The 17,219-nt window shown below is 39.0% G+C and overlaps 1 protein-coding gene across 3 annotated transcripts in view; it reads left to right on the forward strand.

Moving 5' to 3' along the window:
• The first annotated feature begins 764 nt into the window (after nt 1-764).
• Nucleotides 765-17,219, forward strand: part of LOC149183443 (uncharacterized) — a 215,695-nt gene continuing 199,240 nt past the window's right edge. The window contains exons 1-2 of one of the 3 annotated variants that reach the window (XM_089417122.1): nt 765-780; nt 945-1,452. In XM_089417122.1, the coding sequence (XP_089273248.1) occupies nt 1,097-1,452 (356 nt within the window). In that variant the 5' untranslated portion in view covers nt 765-780; nt 945-1,096. Of the gene's footprint in view, nt 781-849; nt 1,453-17,219 lie in introns of those variants that run through there. The other 2 variants (XR_016257183.1, XM_089417121.1) reach the window with 2 other exon arrangements.

Here is a 17,219-nt window from a genome sequence, read left to right on the forward strand (position 1 = left end):
AAAATTAAGATAAATCTAGATTAGTTAATAATACAAATTCTATCACATGATAACATATCAAATCATATGAAAATGATGATATCCTTTATCCAAATATTTTTCAAAAAAAAATATCTCAAATAAAGATGATAATAGTGTTTATCAAAATTGTTTTCGGAAAAAAATATACCTCAAATCAATAGTGTTTATCAAAATTACTTTTTACAAAATAATTTCACTTTAAGTACACAAAAAAATCTGAAAACCATATTATAGGAGTGGGTTCCTAACCCACTTAAATATAGGGAGCTGTAATTCTTTTTCCCCTTATTAGTAGGGAGCTGTAGTTAACTCTAGGATTTTCTTTTGAGAAAAAATAGGGAGCTATAACTGGCCCTAGAGAGCTTTTAGGCCGGCCAGAAAAGGTGACGCTTATGTCAGAGGGAACTGCTGCTCAGGTTGATTAGCATGTCATGCTGTCCACTCAGAAAAAAGTACTGATAAAAATCATAAGCGGGTACCCTGGGGATGTGTAGTATGTGCGCAAGTGACATCGTCTATATATATGCCACCTGTCAAAGAATCCGTTCAAAATGCTTTGCTTGAACGAAGTGACAATGACCGTGCCACGCATCAACAAGGCCACTAAATTGCGAGCAGGTGTATCACATGTCCTCACCGCGGTATGATATTTATCCTTTTCCGGGATAAACTGCTACATATGAATGTTTTTTTCACATGATATCATATGAAAAGGAAAATACAAATCTGGAAACTCCACCACGTCCAAATGATGACTTGGTAAAAATAACCATAAATTTTATTTCATAAATTTTATTTCATTTATGTGATCCATATTGTTACTCAGAGAATCCTATTTTTAATTTATTCCATTTATGTGATCCATATTGTTAATCAGAGAATCCTGTTTTTATTCATTTTATGTGATCCATTTGGTTGAGCAGAGAGTCCTATTTGGATATATTTGAAAGGACACCTAAAGACAGAAGCGTAATCATTTGCTGACCCGCAAATTAAATTATGCCTGAAGCCGCTACCCAATTGTTTCTTTCGGCAGCCAGATCGCCATCGGAAGCATTTGCAATAAATTAATAAAATGAAATTTTCGCACCTGCACTCAGCTGGTAGAGGTTACCGAGAGCCTCTGTTTCCCCATGGAGCGGCCAATTTGTCAGCCTATAGCTCGAGGTTGCCCCTTTTATATGACTTTGGTGGAAGAATTGGCACTTCCAGGTGTGCAGCAGCCATGGAGTTGGGAAGGCATGCACCCGACAAATTTGGCAAGGGTTTTGAGACAAATCACAAACAATTGTCAAAGATATCGGCAAAATTTACACGGCTGTCCTCGCCTTCCACCTTTCCAGAAGGAGACCAAGAAGAAGAAGAATACGGTTTGGAGATGGATCCCAATTTATCTTACTTCAAAGGTTTGGTGTTAGATCTCTCTTACAGGTGCGAGCCAATTTAATCTAAATTTGAATTTTGTAAATTTTATTTTTATTTCATTCTTTGAATTTTAAAAATAACTTGAACCCTTAATTACAGTGATATCTATATGGACCCTCCATTTTTTTTCCTATTTCACTGTTGTTATCTCCAACTATTCTTGAAACATAACCAGTCACTTATCAACACACAATACATGCACAATACATCGTTTTTTCAAGAAAAGGCTCTTTTAAGTTTTAACTACTCTTGTTATCACCAACCATTCTTGAAATTTCCAACTACTCTTGAACTACAACTAGTCACTTATCAACACACAATACATTGTTTTTGTAGACAAGGCTCATAACGAGCTCAACTACTCTTGAAGACTTTAAGTACAACTGGTCACTTATCAACACACAATGCATTGTTTTTGTAGAGGGGGCTCATAACCAGCTCAGCTACTCTGGAAGTACAACTAGTCACTTATCAACAGAATACATTGTTTTTGTAGAGAAGGCTCATAACCAGCTCTGCCATTGATTTTTTTTTACCATAAATAAGAACTGAGGTTCAAGTCCTTTAATTGCATGAGAGGTGCTTTTTACATCCTAATATGTTTAGATTGGAAAAATGTAAATAATAGCATTATATATATACACACACTAAGGTTCAAATCCTTTAATTGTATTAAGAGGTACTTTCTACATCCTAATAGGTTGGAGTTTGGAAAAAATAAATAATAGCATTACACACAAATGAAATATAGACATAACAATTTTTTTTTCTTCAAATTAAAAATTAGTTGTGACTTACGACATCAATGATGATCAAATTATCAAATACACAAGAATTAGAATATTCAATACACATATGTCTAACATAGAAGTTTAGAAATTTGAACCATAAACTATAGCTTTCTTTAAGTCATTTGATGTCATCAAAACTTACTACATCAATGCTAATCAAATACACAAGAAATTAGAATATTCAATACAAATATGTCCTACTGTTAAATTTGGCAACTAGGGCCAAACTCCACCTTGGACATCTCATATGATGGAGATGATATTTTTGTTGGATTCCTCTTTCCGAGAGGTGTAGGATTGATCTAAAGGTCATCTCACTCTGACATGTATAAATGGAATTATGAATTTATTTATGCTATGGACAAATTGTCAAGGTCAGCCAGAAATCTAATGTAGGCTCAAGAAGCCCAAAAGTCATGTCTCTTCACCCTCAACGTTGCATATAAATACAAGGAGCATCTACCTCATTTGGACATTCATCATCTCACACATATCTCTCTCTCTCCTCATCTGATTGGGTTGTATGAATTTTAGGGCAGCCTTCTTCTCCTCCACACGTGCGAAGGGTTGACTGTATTTTTTGTTTTCTTGTGTTCACTGCAGCAAGTTTGACCAACATTGACCGGGTAGCATTTGACCTTGTTTCACTGTGTTTTTCTTGGGAGAATTGTAGGAATTTACAGTGTTAGTTCCTCAGACGGAACACCAAAGGACACCGCTCACAAACAAATCACAGATCAATACACCAGTATTCTTGACGTGGTTAAAACCCTCAAAGAGGGAAACAGTCCATGGCCTGAGCCAACGCGGCCACTTCAGGGAATTTATTAATAAAATAATGAAAATTTACATAAGCTTTTCTCATGAACGGTTACCCTAAAAATGACCCTCCATGCTCTTTAAATAAAGATCATGGACCAATCGGGTGTTAAGCCACGGATCAAGTGTTGGTAATACCGAGGAGAGAATGAATCGTTGGATCACTACATATCGTGACTGTCGGATTGTAAGTTACAAAAGTACATAGTAAAGAAACACACTTTACCTAACTCTACACTAGACCAAGTTATACTTAACTATTTCCTATGTGTCGGAATATCCTAACACCCCCCCCTAAGAACAACTTGGGATAGGATTGAAGGATGTACAAATATGACACAATAGGAGAAGGAATGAGGCATTAGAGCCTATCCCCCCTTAGTGACAACTTCCTGAACTCCAACCATAAATCGAAGTTTAGTAAACTTCGCCTCTGTGAGAGCCTTTGTAAAGACGTCTGCAACTTGATCATCTGTTGAACAATATTGCACTTCAAGAATATGGTCACGAATGAGTTTTCTGATGAAGTGCATGTGCAGTTCAATGTGTTTGTTGCACTGATGTTGGACTGGATCTTTGCATAGTTGAATGGCACTTTGATTATCACACTAAAGTGTAGTTGGATGCTGCTGCTGAAAGCCAAACTCTGACAGGATCTGACGAAGCCACAGGGCTTCCTTACTAGCTTCTACGGCACCACGATACTCTGCTTCTGCTGAAGAAAGAGAAATGGCACTTTGTTTCTTGCAAGCCCATGTAATAGGTCCTGAACCAAGAGTGAACACATAACCTGCAGTAGACTTCCGATCATCAGGGTCACCAGCCCAATCAAAATCAGTGAAACCAACCAATAAAGGAGATGCTTCTGCATTGTAATGAATCCCAAACTAAACTGTACCTCGAACATAACGAAGTATTCTTTTAGCTGCTTTCTAATGACTTTCATGTGGGTTTTGCATAAACCGAGCAAGAAGGCCAACAACAAAGGAAAGGTTAGGACGAGTATGAGTCAGATACAAAATCTTTCCTACAAGTTGATGGTATAAGGTAGCATCAACTTCAGGGGAGGTACAAGTGACTGAAAGTTTGGCTCCAGACTGAAAGGGAGAAGGGGCTGGATTACAGTCTTCCATGTGAAAATGGCATAGAAGATCACAGGCATACTTGGACTGGGAAAGGGAAATACCTTCCTTGGATTGCAAGACTTGAAGACCAAGAAAATAATGCAAGTGTCCTAAGTCTGTCATTTCAAACTTCTTTTTAAGGTTGGACTTCACATGGTTTATAAGATTGGGATCACTACCAGTAAGGATAAGATCATCAACATAAAGAACAAGAATGATAAGAGACTTGCCCACTTTCTTGGTGTAGACAGTATTGTTAGAATGACACCTAGAAAAGCCAATTTCTTAATCAAAGCTATCCATTTTGGCATACTAAATCCGAGGGGCTTGCTTGAGACCATAAAGGGATTTCTTAAGCCGACATACAAGGCTGAAGTCTGTTTGTATAAAGCCAGTAGGTTGTTCCATTTAGATTTCTTCATGCAAGTCCCCATGCAAGAAGGCAGATTTAACATCCATCTGATGGACTTCCCATTTGAAAGAGGCAGCAAGGGAAAGAACAAGGCGGATAGAGTTCATTTTGGAAACAGGGGAGAAGGTTTCAGTATAGTTAATGACTTCAACTTGTGAAAAACCCTTAGCAACAAGATGAGCTTTATGTTTATCAACTTTTCCATCTGGTCCATACTTGGTTTTGTAAACCCATTTGCATCTAACAAGTTTTCGTCCCTTTGGAAGAGGAACAAGATCCCATGTATCATTTGCCAATAATGAATGATATTCTTCATTCATAGCTACGTCCCAATCTGGATGGCCTGAAGCTTTTGCAAAGGTGTCAGGATCATAATTTGCTGAAGCTTGAGCCAGTAAAGAAGAGGCTCTATCGAACTGAGAACGTGTACGTCGTTGATCTGTAGGATCACTGACAAGAGCACCTGTAGCATCCCGAGTAGCACAGACCCATTTTGGAAGCTGAGGAGCTGAAGGAGGATCCTGAGAAGGTGGGGGAGGATTGTCATCCTCACTTGTCATCATCTGAAGAATAAATATTTTCAAAAGTAGAAGGGATAGAGAGAGGTGGCACATTTGCTGAACTAGGCTCGTAGGCCGATATATTTTCAGCAAGCTTTACATCTCTTCTAATGTTAACATTTTTGGACTTAAGTGGAATAAGTCTATATCCTTTGACATCTTCAGAATATCCAACAAAAATACATTTTTCACTCTTAGGTTCTAAAGCTTTATGTTTCTCATCTGAAATATGGGTCCATGCTTCACTTCCAAAAACATGAAAGTGACTTACATCTGGTTTAATTGAGCTCCATGCTTCTTTTGGAGTGATATTCTTTAAAACCTTAGTAGGAGTGCGATTTACTATGTAATTTGCATAGTTAATTGCTTCTGCCCAAAAATTAAGACTAAGTCCTTTAGATTGAAGCATACAATTAGCCATTTCCTTTAAGGTGCGATTCTTCCTTTCAGCTACACTATTTTGTTGTGGAGTATATGGAACAGTATGTTGCATTTGAATTCCATTCTCAGTGCAAAAGTTGATGAATTTGTTGTTAACATATTCTTCGCCATTATTAGATCTTAGCTTAAGAATTTGATGTCCAGATTGTTTTTCAACAAAGGCCTTAAAGGCCAAGAACATGTTAAATACTTCACTCTTGAGTTTTAAGAAGCATACCCAAGTGCATCTGGAGAAATCATCAATGAAAGTTAAGAAATACTTGTAGCCAGAGAATGAAACAACTGGAAGTGGACCACATAAATCACTATGCACAAGTTGTAAAGGGGCTGAGGCGTGCCAAGAGGCACGTTTTTCAAAACTATCCTGATGATGTTTTCCGAGTACACATCCGGAACAAACACCATCTCTGCAAGATACCATTGGAAGACCTATCACCATATTTTCTTTACATAGATTCTGAAGGGAGTGATAGTTTAAGTGACCAAATCGCTCATGCCAAAGTTTGCTCACTTCATCATTATGAGCAACAAATACCAAGGGAATATTTGATGACCCAAAGTTGTTAAACTTATACAACCTTGTAGAATCATCAGCAATGCCAGTAGCTAAAATCTGTCTAGGATCTCTTAGGTCCTTAATTACAACATCGTGAGGTGAAAATTCAACGATTTTACCTTCACTTGAATGAGTTATATGATATATAGATAGAAGGTTGTAGGATAAGGTTGGAACACATAATACATCATTAAATTGACCATTGTTTGGATGAACAATTCCAGTCCCTACAACATTAAGAGATCTATCATCACCAGCATATATATTTTTGGTGTTACAATCATTTAAAGAAGAAAACATGGCTTTGTTTTTGGCCATGTGATAAGAAGCTCCAGAATCAATGAGCCACTCATGAGGATGAGAAGAAGAAGATACATTTAGTGCATAACCAGACAGAGATGCTTGACAACCACATGTAGAAAGTGCTATTCCTGAAGATGAAGTTGAAGCTGAAAAGTGCTCCAAATGGATGTTATGCTTCTTCATTGCTACTTCCAAGGCTTCCATCTTCTTAAAGCATTTGGATTCTAAGTGGCCATCTCAATTACAAAAGTGGCAATGTCTATGAGTTTTCTTCCCTTTGTTTTTATTTGCCTTATCATTTTGTTGAAATGATTTTTCATTTTGAGACTGAAATTGTTTAGGACCCTTGTTTGGTTTAGGACCATTCTTTTTAGGATATTGCTTCTTAGGATTCTTTGAATTTGGTTGCTGTTGGGCAGCTAAGGCTTTCTTAGAAGAGTTTCCAAGATTAAGAAGACCAAGATATAAGATCTTTTTTTGTTCTCTTATTAAAGAATCACAAAAGGCATCAAAAGAGGGGGACTTGTAGTCTTGTCCTTGAGAAATAAAGGCTTCTCTAGTAGAATGGAAGGTGGAAACAAACACAGAGTAGGCTGGTCCCAACTTAGTAAGAATGGAATAGATAAGGCTACCATCTTCTTTCTTAACTTTAACACCTTCCAAGATAAGTCTAAGAGTTTTGAACTTGGACAAATAATCTTCAATAGAAGAAAAATTATTGGGGTCCAATGTAAGCAACTCATTTTCGAGTTGATGGGCTCTAATTTCATTTTTAATTCCAAAAACTTTAGTGAGATGTTTCATTGCTTCATTAGGAGTATCAAGTTCTGCGATATGGAATCTAAGGTCTGGAGAAATAGACATCCCTATCAACTCACGTGATTGATCTTGCCTATTTTCCCATTTGGCTGCCTTATCTTCATCTTGAGGTTTGGTTTCTTGGCCTGAGGCTATTCTGTAAAGACCTTTACTTCTAAGTAAATCCTCAATGTAGGATCACCATTGGAAGTAGTTGGTGTTGTCAAGAATAATTTGGCATGGACTTTCCATTTTAACAGAAATTGAATTTGTAGATTCTAAAACTAAGTGTTCCAATGGAAATATTTCGAAAAATTAGGCTGATTAAAAAAAACGGCTTTGAAAACGGCTTTCGGATGAAGAAGTTATGGCTTTTTGAAGAAAAGTTGTTGAAGATGCTGGCGAAGTGCGTGAATGTGTGGAAATGAATGATAATGTTATATTTAAAAAAAATCCCCCCCGTCCCTTCCAAACTTAATCTAATTAGCTCACTTTAAAAAAAAGATTTTATGTGACTCATTTTTATAAATAAGTGAAAGTTACTTTTACAATTGTACTTTTTGAGCTACCCACTAAATTGTAACTTAAATAAAAGATAAAGAGACTTTAGAATTATAAGTGACTCACTTTTTATAATGGGTGAGAACACTTTTACATAAAGTAACTTTAAAACATAAGTTACATGTGCTTTTTGAAAAAATAACTCAACAAAAAGAAAGACTTGAACTCAAGACCTCTATTCTCATAAAGTAACTTTGGACCAAGTGAGCTAGTTTAAAAGGTTAGTAATTTTTGGAAAAGAGGAAGGGGTTTCTTTTGTTGTTATTTTTAGTCACTGAAGCTTTGGGGTGCATGCTTACTTGAAAAATCTCTTTTTTGCCTACAAAACAAAAACCACAAAACCCAACACGGACATACAAAAAAAAAAAAACCTTACGGCTTGAAGTTAGCTTTAGCCAGAAACTAAATATTTTCTTCAATGTTTCTGATTTTCCGAGATCACACTAAGGCGCGGCGGAAAAGAGCATACGCATGAGAAAAATCCTTCCTTTCTGTTTCTGATTTGCCCAGATCGCACAGAGTCGCGGGGCAAAGAGCATATGCATAAATGAAAGGTATAGATCTGGTAATAAAAAAATAGAGAGCTAAATAAACTAAAATAAACAAAGAGATGAATAGTTAGAACTGCAAATAAAGACTATATACCTCCAAATCTTAAAAATGACGTAGCTAGGGCTACCAGAAACCTTTTCGTGTGAAACGAAAGAGGTTCCTCACTGGAACAGATGCTCCTAACACAATAGAGCAGTCCTCTCAGCCCGAAAGCAGTCAGAAACAGTAGATCTAGGAAACGACAGTCGGATGCAGTTGTATCGGCTTCAGATTTGGATCACCAACGGATGCGGCCCTCAAATAGTTCTGATACCATGTAAGAATTTACAGGGTAAGTTCCTCAGACAGAACACCAAAGGACACCGTTCACAAATAGATCACAGATCAATACACCAATATTCTTGACATGGTTAAAACCCCCAAAGAGGAAAACAATCCACTACCTGAACCAACGTGGCCACTTCAGGGAATTTGTTAATAAAATAATGAAAATTTACATAAGCTTCTCTCATGAACGGTTACCCTGCAAATGACCCTCCATGCTCTTTAAATAGAGATCATGGACCAATCGGGTGTTAAGCCACAGATCAAGTGTCAGTAATACCGAGGAGAGAATGAACTGTCGGATCACTACATATCGTGACAGTCGGATTGTAAGTTACAAAAGTACATAGTAAAGAAACACACTTTACCTAACTCTACACTAGACCAAATTATACTTAACTATTTTCTATGTGTCAGAATATCCTAACAAGAATTTCTGTTTGGGCAGGTCGCATTCTTTGGCACAGATGTTGAGAATTTCTGGGCAAGTTGACGAACGTTGATCGCAAGTTTCACTGTGCGTTGATGACGTTTGATCGATTTCTTCAGGATGGTTTTGCGCTGATTTGGACTGTCTTTGGAAGTTGTATTGACTGTTGGAAATAATACTGAGAGGGGGGGTGAATCAGTATTATATAATTCTTTTAATAAATCTTCTTTATTTGTTCTTTGAATTATTTTTGCATGTCAGTACCATAAAATAATGAGCATGAACAAAAGAAAACAGATAGTCACACCAAAGAACACAAGATGTAAGGTGGAAACCCAATGTGGGTGAAAACCACCTGCTGCAATATGTCTCTATCTTCTTTCAAATTAGAAACTCCTTTTACAATGGTTTTGTACTGGTGCAGTCCTTTACCAGTACGCAGGCTGCAACCTGCAGAGAGCTACAACTCTCTCTCGTTTTCCAGTCTCTCCTGGAAGGGAGCTACAACCCCTTACTTCTTTTCATACAAGGACCACTTTTCATAAATTTTCAAACTGGATCCATAAGCATCAATTGATCATCAAGTGTAAGAGAATCACCCAATCAACTGTAGTAACCAGATCAACAATAATGGGACCAAACTCAGAACACAACAATGATAAACAAAGATTTTAAGAGAAGTAAGCACCCTGCTCAACTGCTTGCCTGCTTACGTAAGCACCCTGCTCAACTGCTGGCCTGCTTACTGTACTCACCCTGCTCAACTGCTAGCCTGCGTCCCGGATGCACCCTGCTCAACTGCTAGCCTGCGTCCCGGACGCACCCTGCTCAACTGCTAGCCTGCGTACCTCGCTCTGAGTCTATTGAACTGCCTGCGTATGTACGCACCTGCAGCCCTTCTGTGCCTGCGTACCCCGCACCTGCACCCCTTCTGTGCCTGCGTACCGGCGCACCTGAAACGCTTCGCTCCTGCGTACGTACGCACTTTTCTTTCACTGTACCTGCGTACCTTCGGGCATAGATGATTTCAAGACTTTAGAATAACCCAGACAGTCAGATCTACAGATCTGAACATGCGCCGAAGAGATTTCGGTCCATCAGTAGATTCGCCTTGTTTAGATCTAGACCAGATCTAGCCCTCATAAGATATTCAACCCAAAACTTGCTCAAGCCAAATGATCTCCTTTCCTTTATATAGGCAAGCTCCTCCTAAAATCATGGAACAATACCACGAGCCGACACCATAATAACCCAAAACCGTCGGCTAAATACCAAGAGTAAAACATAAGAAACCCCAGGTGTTCTTTTTTCTGCTTTGAAATGTGTGCACTGGGGGGACGCACCTCCTGAACGGCTGGCCTGCGTATCTGGACGCGGTCCCTGCATGGTGTACCTGCGGGTACGCACCTTATGATCTAATTTCCTGCGTACTTCTATATTTTCAACAAAATGAGGGCCTTGCCACGGGAGTTGCCATCAAGTACAACATTTGTAACATATAGCCATACCAGAAACATAATGCCAACAATCTCCCCCTTTGGACTTGATGGCAACCTCACAAACCTCAGCTTCATTCTCCCCCTTTGACATCAAGGGCAAAGGGGTATGCTCCCCCTACGATCATGCTCCCCCTGAAAATGAACCAGATCTGCAGCAAAGAACCATAATCCACCATGAAAGAGATAGAGACATATTGCAGCTATTTCCAAGATCTCCTTCTGACCATCCTCCATAATGCCAACAATGCATTATATGCTCCCCCTGAACCTGTACCATCAATCAGAAAGGTTCAACAATAAGATGATGCATCAACAACCCCCAGCTTTTGCCTGAGGTATTCAAAAGTGTCCCTGGGCAATGGTTTGGTGAGAATATCAGCAACTTGTTCCTTAGAAGGAACATACTCCAACTTGACCTTCTGTTCAAGTACTTGTTCCCGGAGAAAATGGTACTTGATTGGTATGTGCTTGGTTTTTGAATGCATAACCGGATTCTTTGAGATGCTGATTGCACTTGTGTTATCACATAAGATGGGGATAGGTGGTGTACAAGTGATTTGAAAATCCTGCAAAGTCTGCATCATCCAAAGGAGTTGAGTGCAACAAGATGCAGCAGCAACATATTCCGCTTCAGCTGTAGACAAGGCAATCGAACTCTGTTTCTTGCTGAACCAAGATACCAGTCTGGAACCCATAAAGAACGCACCACCACTTGTGCTTTTCCTGTCATCCACGCTTCCGGCCCAATCTGCATCTGTATAAGCATGAAGTGTAAGATCTGTATCTCTAGGATACCATAAGCCATAATTTTGAGTCCCTTGAAGATATTTGAAAATTCTCTTCACTGCCTGAAGATGAGTCTCCTTCGGATTTGCCTGAAATCTTCCAACTATTCCAACTGCATGCATGATGTCCGGTCGGGTACCTGTCAAATAAAGTAAACTTCCAATCATAGATCTGTAGGTTGGTTGATGTACTGCTGCAGATTCATCATTTGCACTGAGGCTACATCCTGTGACCATGGGTGTACATACTGGTTTTGCATCTTCCATACCATATTTCTTCAAAATCTGTTTGAGATACTTGGTTTGAGATAAAAAGATTCCTCCTTCTTTTTGTTGGATTTGCAAACCAAGGAAATATGTCAGTTCTCCTAGCAAGGACATTTCAAATTCTTTCTGCATGACCGAGGCAAAGCTTTGACTCATAGCTTCTTCATTGCTCCCAAAAATAATGTCATCTACATACACAACAAGTATTAGCAATTTGTCATTTTCAACTTTTATATAAAGATTGCTATCTGCTGATCCTTTTGAAAAACCTTGTTGATGAAGATATTTGTCCAAACGGTAGTACCAAGCCCTTGGAGCTTGTTTGAGACCATAGAGAGCCTTTTTCAATCTGCATACAAGATTTGGATCATTTCCAAGAATGAACCCATCTGGCTGTTCAATGTACACTTCTTCTTCCAAGTCTCCATTCAGAAAGGCTGATTTCACGTCCATTTGAAATACTTTGAAGTTTTGAAAACTTGAGAGAGCAAGGAACATTCGGATGGCCTCAAGTCTTGCAACAGGAGCAAAGGTTTCTTCAAAGTCTATTCCTTCTTGCTGCGCATACCCTTTACAAACAAGTCTGGCTTTGTTTCTAATTACTTCTCCATTTTCATTCAATTTGTTTTTGAAGACCCATTTTGTTCCGATAACATTCTTATCCTTTGGTCTAGGAACCAGCTCCCAAGTGTTGTTCTTTTCGATTTGCTCAAGTTCTTCATCCATTGCTTTCACCCAACATTCATCTTTGCATGCCTCTTTCACATTTTGTGGTTCAGTAGAGGAGAGTAATGCCAAATAGCTTGAAGCTTCTGCAACTGTTCTTCTTGTTTGTACACCTGCTTCTTTCTGCCCCATAATCTGAGATTCTGGATGATTCTTCTGAACATATCTGGATGGAGTCTTTTCTTCTATTCTTGTCTGCTCCTCTGGTTCTTCTTGAGGTTCTTCTTGAGATTCTTCTTCTTCATCATTCTGTCTTTGAGGGTAGCCTTCATCTTCTTCGATGTCTTCATGATGTACTTGCCTAGGAATGTATCCCTTCTCATCAACCACTACATCAATGCTGTCAACAATTCTGCCAAGTCTTTTATTGTAGCATTTGTATGCTTTGCTATGTGGAGAGTAACCAAGAAGAATGCCTTCATCTGCTCTAGGTTCAAGTTTGCCAAGCTGCTCATCAGTATTCTTGATATAGCATTTGCTCCCAAAGATTTTGAAGTGCTTTACCGAAGGAGTCTTACCACTCCAGAGCTCATGAGGAGTTTGAGTGCTGTTCACCCGGACATTTGTTTTGTTGAGAATAACAACCGCAGCATGTGCAGCTTCACCCCAGAAAGTTGCGGGAGTTCCTGATTCATCAAGCATAGCACGAGCCATTTGTTGGACTGTTCTGTTCATTCTTTCCACAACTCCATTTTGCTGAGGAGTTCTAGCTGTAGAGAATTCTCTTCTTATCCCATGTTCTTCACAGAAATCGAAAAATTCATTTGAAGTAAACTCCCCACCTCTGTCGGATCTGAGGCACTTAATTTTGTGACCTGATTCATTTTCAACCAAGGCTTTGAAGGATTTGAATTTTTCGAATGCTTCATCTTTGTGCTTCATAAGTCCTAACCAGACAAACCTGGAGAAATCGTCAATGAATAATATCAAGTATTCTTCTCCTCTAGGTGTTCTTTTCCTGAATGGACCGCATGTATCTGTATGAACTAGCTCAAGAGGCATGCTAGCTGATCCTTCCTTCTCTGGAAAGTTAGTTCTGGTTTGTTTTCCAAACTGACATGATTTGCATATGGTGTTGTCAGGAATTTTGATATCTGGAAGATCACGAACTGCCTGATATTTGCATGCTTTCCTTATTTGTGAGAAGCTTAGATGCCCCAACCTCCGATGCCATAACCAGTGCTCATCATCCTTGCTCAGATAGCATTGTTGTTGTCCTTCTTCAAATATGTACAGATTATTTGGAGTTCTTTTGCCTTTGATCACTGTTTTACCTGTATCAAGATCACGAACAAGACATCCATTTGATCTGAATATAACCTCGGTTCTTTGATCACACATCTGGCTGACACTTAGAAGATTATGCTTCAATCCATCAACATACAAAACATTTCCAGCCTTGACCTTTTCTTTTAACTGAGCAATGCCCTTTCCTTTTATAGTTGCAGGAGTATCATTTCCAAAAGAGACTTTCTTTCCCTTTTCTAGAGCAGAATAAGACTCAAGTTTTTCTTTATCACCTGTCATATGCTTCGAACATCCACTGTCAATGTACCATAGATTTTCCTGTCCCTCTGCATAAAATGCTATCCCACATCTTTCTGTTTGAGGTTCCTTTATTCTCCATGTTTTGGTGCTTGAGGCTTGTTCCTTTTTCTGCTGAAACCTGCTCCTGCATTCAGAGTCTTCATGACCAAAGTTATTGCAAATAGAACATTCAACTTCATTTTCAAGAACCGAAAAGTTGTTATAGGTCCTTTTTGTAATCCCTGTCATACTTCTTTGTTTTTGAGCTTCCCTAGTCATGATCGTTTTATATGCAACACATTGAGCTGCTTTGTGACCAAAGTTATGGCAAGAAAAGCATTGTCCATTGAAGAAACTTCTGCGGTTATTGAATCTACCAGCCAACTGATTGTAATTTCTATTTTCATCTATTCTTGAACCAAATTGAGAAGATTTTACCTGTGGCTGGTTGTAGCTTTTGTTCACCCTTAAGATGGATTGCCCTTGATAGTTTCTGTTTGTAATTCGTTCCTGCTTTACCTGATGATCTTCATTGTTCTTTTGCTCATTTCTTCTTGCTGCATCAAGATAACTTTTTGAGGTGGATGCTTGAGAAGTTTCTCCATTATAGCCCAGACCTGTCTTGTTTAGAGGAGACCGCTGCACATTGATAATCTCATCCAAAGTTTCAGATCCTTTGACAAACTTGAGATTAATAGCTTTTGTTTTCTCAATCTCTTTTCTAAGACCAACAATTTCACCTTCTAATTTTTCAAGATGTTTTTCCTTTTCATCAATTTGAAATTGTAGAGTATCAATGATCATGTTCTTTTCTTCTATACATCTCTTGAGTCTAGTAATTTCATCATAAAGGTTATCCACATCTACAGCATCCATATAATCATCATCTTCAAATGCCATTAACAACTTATATTCATTACCTTGTTCATCTTCATCACTGTTTGATAGACCATCACTATCTTCATGAGTGTAGTAGCTTTTCTTATTTGCGTTCTGTTTCTTGTTCCATCTAGCAGGTTCCTTTCCTTTATCCTTATAAGGACATTTTGCAGCATAATGACCTACTCTTCCACAAGCAAAGCATTTAAAAGGTAACTTACCTCTGAACCTTCCAGAACCCCTTTGAAGATTTCTGACAAAATTTGATTCTTCTTCCTCTTCTTCTGGGACGTGGCTTGCTTCATAATAATCTCCTTTGCCTGATGCCTTGAAAGCAGCTTCTCTTCTGTCTGATGGACCTCCCTTTCTCATTTCATAAGCAGTTAGAATTCCATGTAGCTGAGACATAGTAAGAATTCGTAGATTTTCCTTTTCTTCTATTGCAGATACTTTAGATTCAAACTTGGGGGACAATGATCTTAGAACCTTTTCAACCACAATAGCCTCTTTTATTTCTTCACCCAAATTTTTCATACAATTAACAACCTCATCTACCCGAAGAAAATAGTTAGCCACACTTTCATCATTATACATTTTGAGAGTCTCATACTGAATTCTGAGAGTTTGAAGTTTAGCACGCTTTACCTGTTCATCTCCTTCATAGCTTGTGACAATTTTGTCCCATATCTCTTTTGCGGATTTATAGTGCATTACCTTCATGAATTCTGATTGAGATATACATCCTAATAGAGTACTGACTGCTTTCGCATTTGTTTCATACTTCTTTTTCTCGGCTGCATCTGTAGGAGTAGCTGAAGGAAAAGCGTAGCCTGTCTCTACGATGTCCCAAACTTCTGTACCAAGAGATTGAAGATAGGCAGTAACTCTTACCTTCCAATAATTGAAGTTTGTCCCATCAAAAACCGGTGGCCTGATTGATGCTTCTCTCTCGTAGTTGCTCATGATGAACGATCTACCTTCAAGCGATCAAGCTTCTCTGAAGGACCTGCTCTGATACCAATTGTTGGAAATAATACTGAGAGGGGGGGTGAATCAGTATTATATAATTCTTTTAATAAATCTTCTTTATTTGTTCTTTGAATTATTTTTGCATGTCAGTACCATAAAATAATGAGCATGAACAAAAGAAAACAGATAGTCACACCAAAGAACACAAGATGTAAGGTGGAAACCCAATGTGGGTGAAAACCACCTGCTGCAATATGTCTCTATCTTCTTTCAAATTAGAAACTCCTTTTACAATGGTTTTGTACTGGTGCAGTCCTTTACCAGTACGCAGGCTGCAACCTGCAGAGAGCTACAACTCTCTCTCGTTTTCTAGTCTCTCCTGGAAGGGAGCTACAACCCCCTACTTCTTTTCATACAAGGACCACTTTTCATAAATTTTCAAACTGGATCCATAAGCATCAATTGATCATCAAGTGTAAGAGAATCACCCAATCAACTGTAGTAACCAGATCAACAATAATGGGACCAAACTCAGAACACAACAATGATAAACAAAGATTTTAAGAGAAGTAAGCACCCTACTCAACTGCTTGCCTGCTTACGTAAGCACCCTGCTCAACTGCTGGCCTGCTTACTGTACTCACCCTGCTCAACTGCTAGCCTGCGTCCCGGACGCACCCTGATCAACTGCTAGCCTGCGTCCCGGACGCACCTTGCTCAATTGCTAGCCTGCGTACCTCGCTCTGAGTCTATTGAACTGCCTGCGTATGTACGCACCTGCAGCCCTTCTGTGCCTGCATACCCCGCACCTGCACCCCTTTTGCCTGCGTACCGGTGCACCTGAAACGCTTCGCTCCTGCGTACGTATGCACTTTTCTTTCACTGTACCTGCGTACCTTCGGGCATAGATGATTTCAAGACTTTAGAAATAACCCAGACAGTCAGATCTACAGATCTGAACATGCGCCGAAGAGATCTCGGTCCATTAGTAGATTCGCCTTGTTTAGATCTAGACCAGATCTAGCCCTCATAAGATATTCAACCCAAAACTTGCTCAAGCCAAATGATCTCCTTTGCTTTATATAGGCAAGCTCCTCCTAAAATCATGGAACAATACCACGAGCCGACACCATAATAACCCAAAACCGTCGGCTAAATACCAAGAGTAAAACATAAGAAACCCCAGGTGTGCTTTTTTCTGCCTTGAAATGTGTGCACTGGGGGGACGCACCTCCTGAACGGCTGGCCTGCGTATCTGGACGCGGTCCCTGCATGGTGTACCTGCGGGTATGCACCTTATGATCTGATTTCCTGCGTACTTCTATATTTTCAACAAAATGAGGGCCTTGCCACGGGAGTTGCCATCAAGTACAACATTTGTAATATATAGCCATACCAGAAACATAATGCCAACATTGACTGGGTTTGACTGAGTTGATTTGGAGGAGTA

Source organism: Pinus tabuliformis, chromosome 3_2 (assembly GCF_031772625.1).
Source record: "Pinus tabuliformis cultivar Carrire ecotype Pingquan chromosome 3_2, CPIR1, whole genome shotgun sequence".
In the NCBI taxonomy this organism is placed as follows: Eukaryota; Viridiplantae; Streptophyta; class Pinopsida; order Pinales; family Pinaceae; genus Pinus; species Pinus tabuliformis.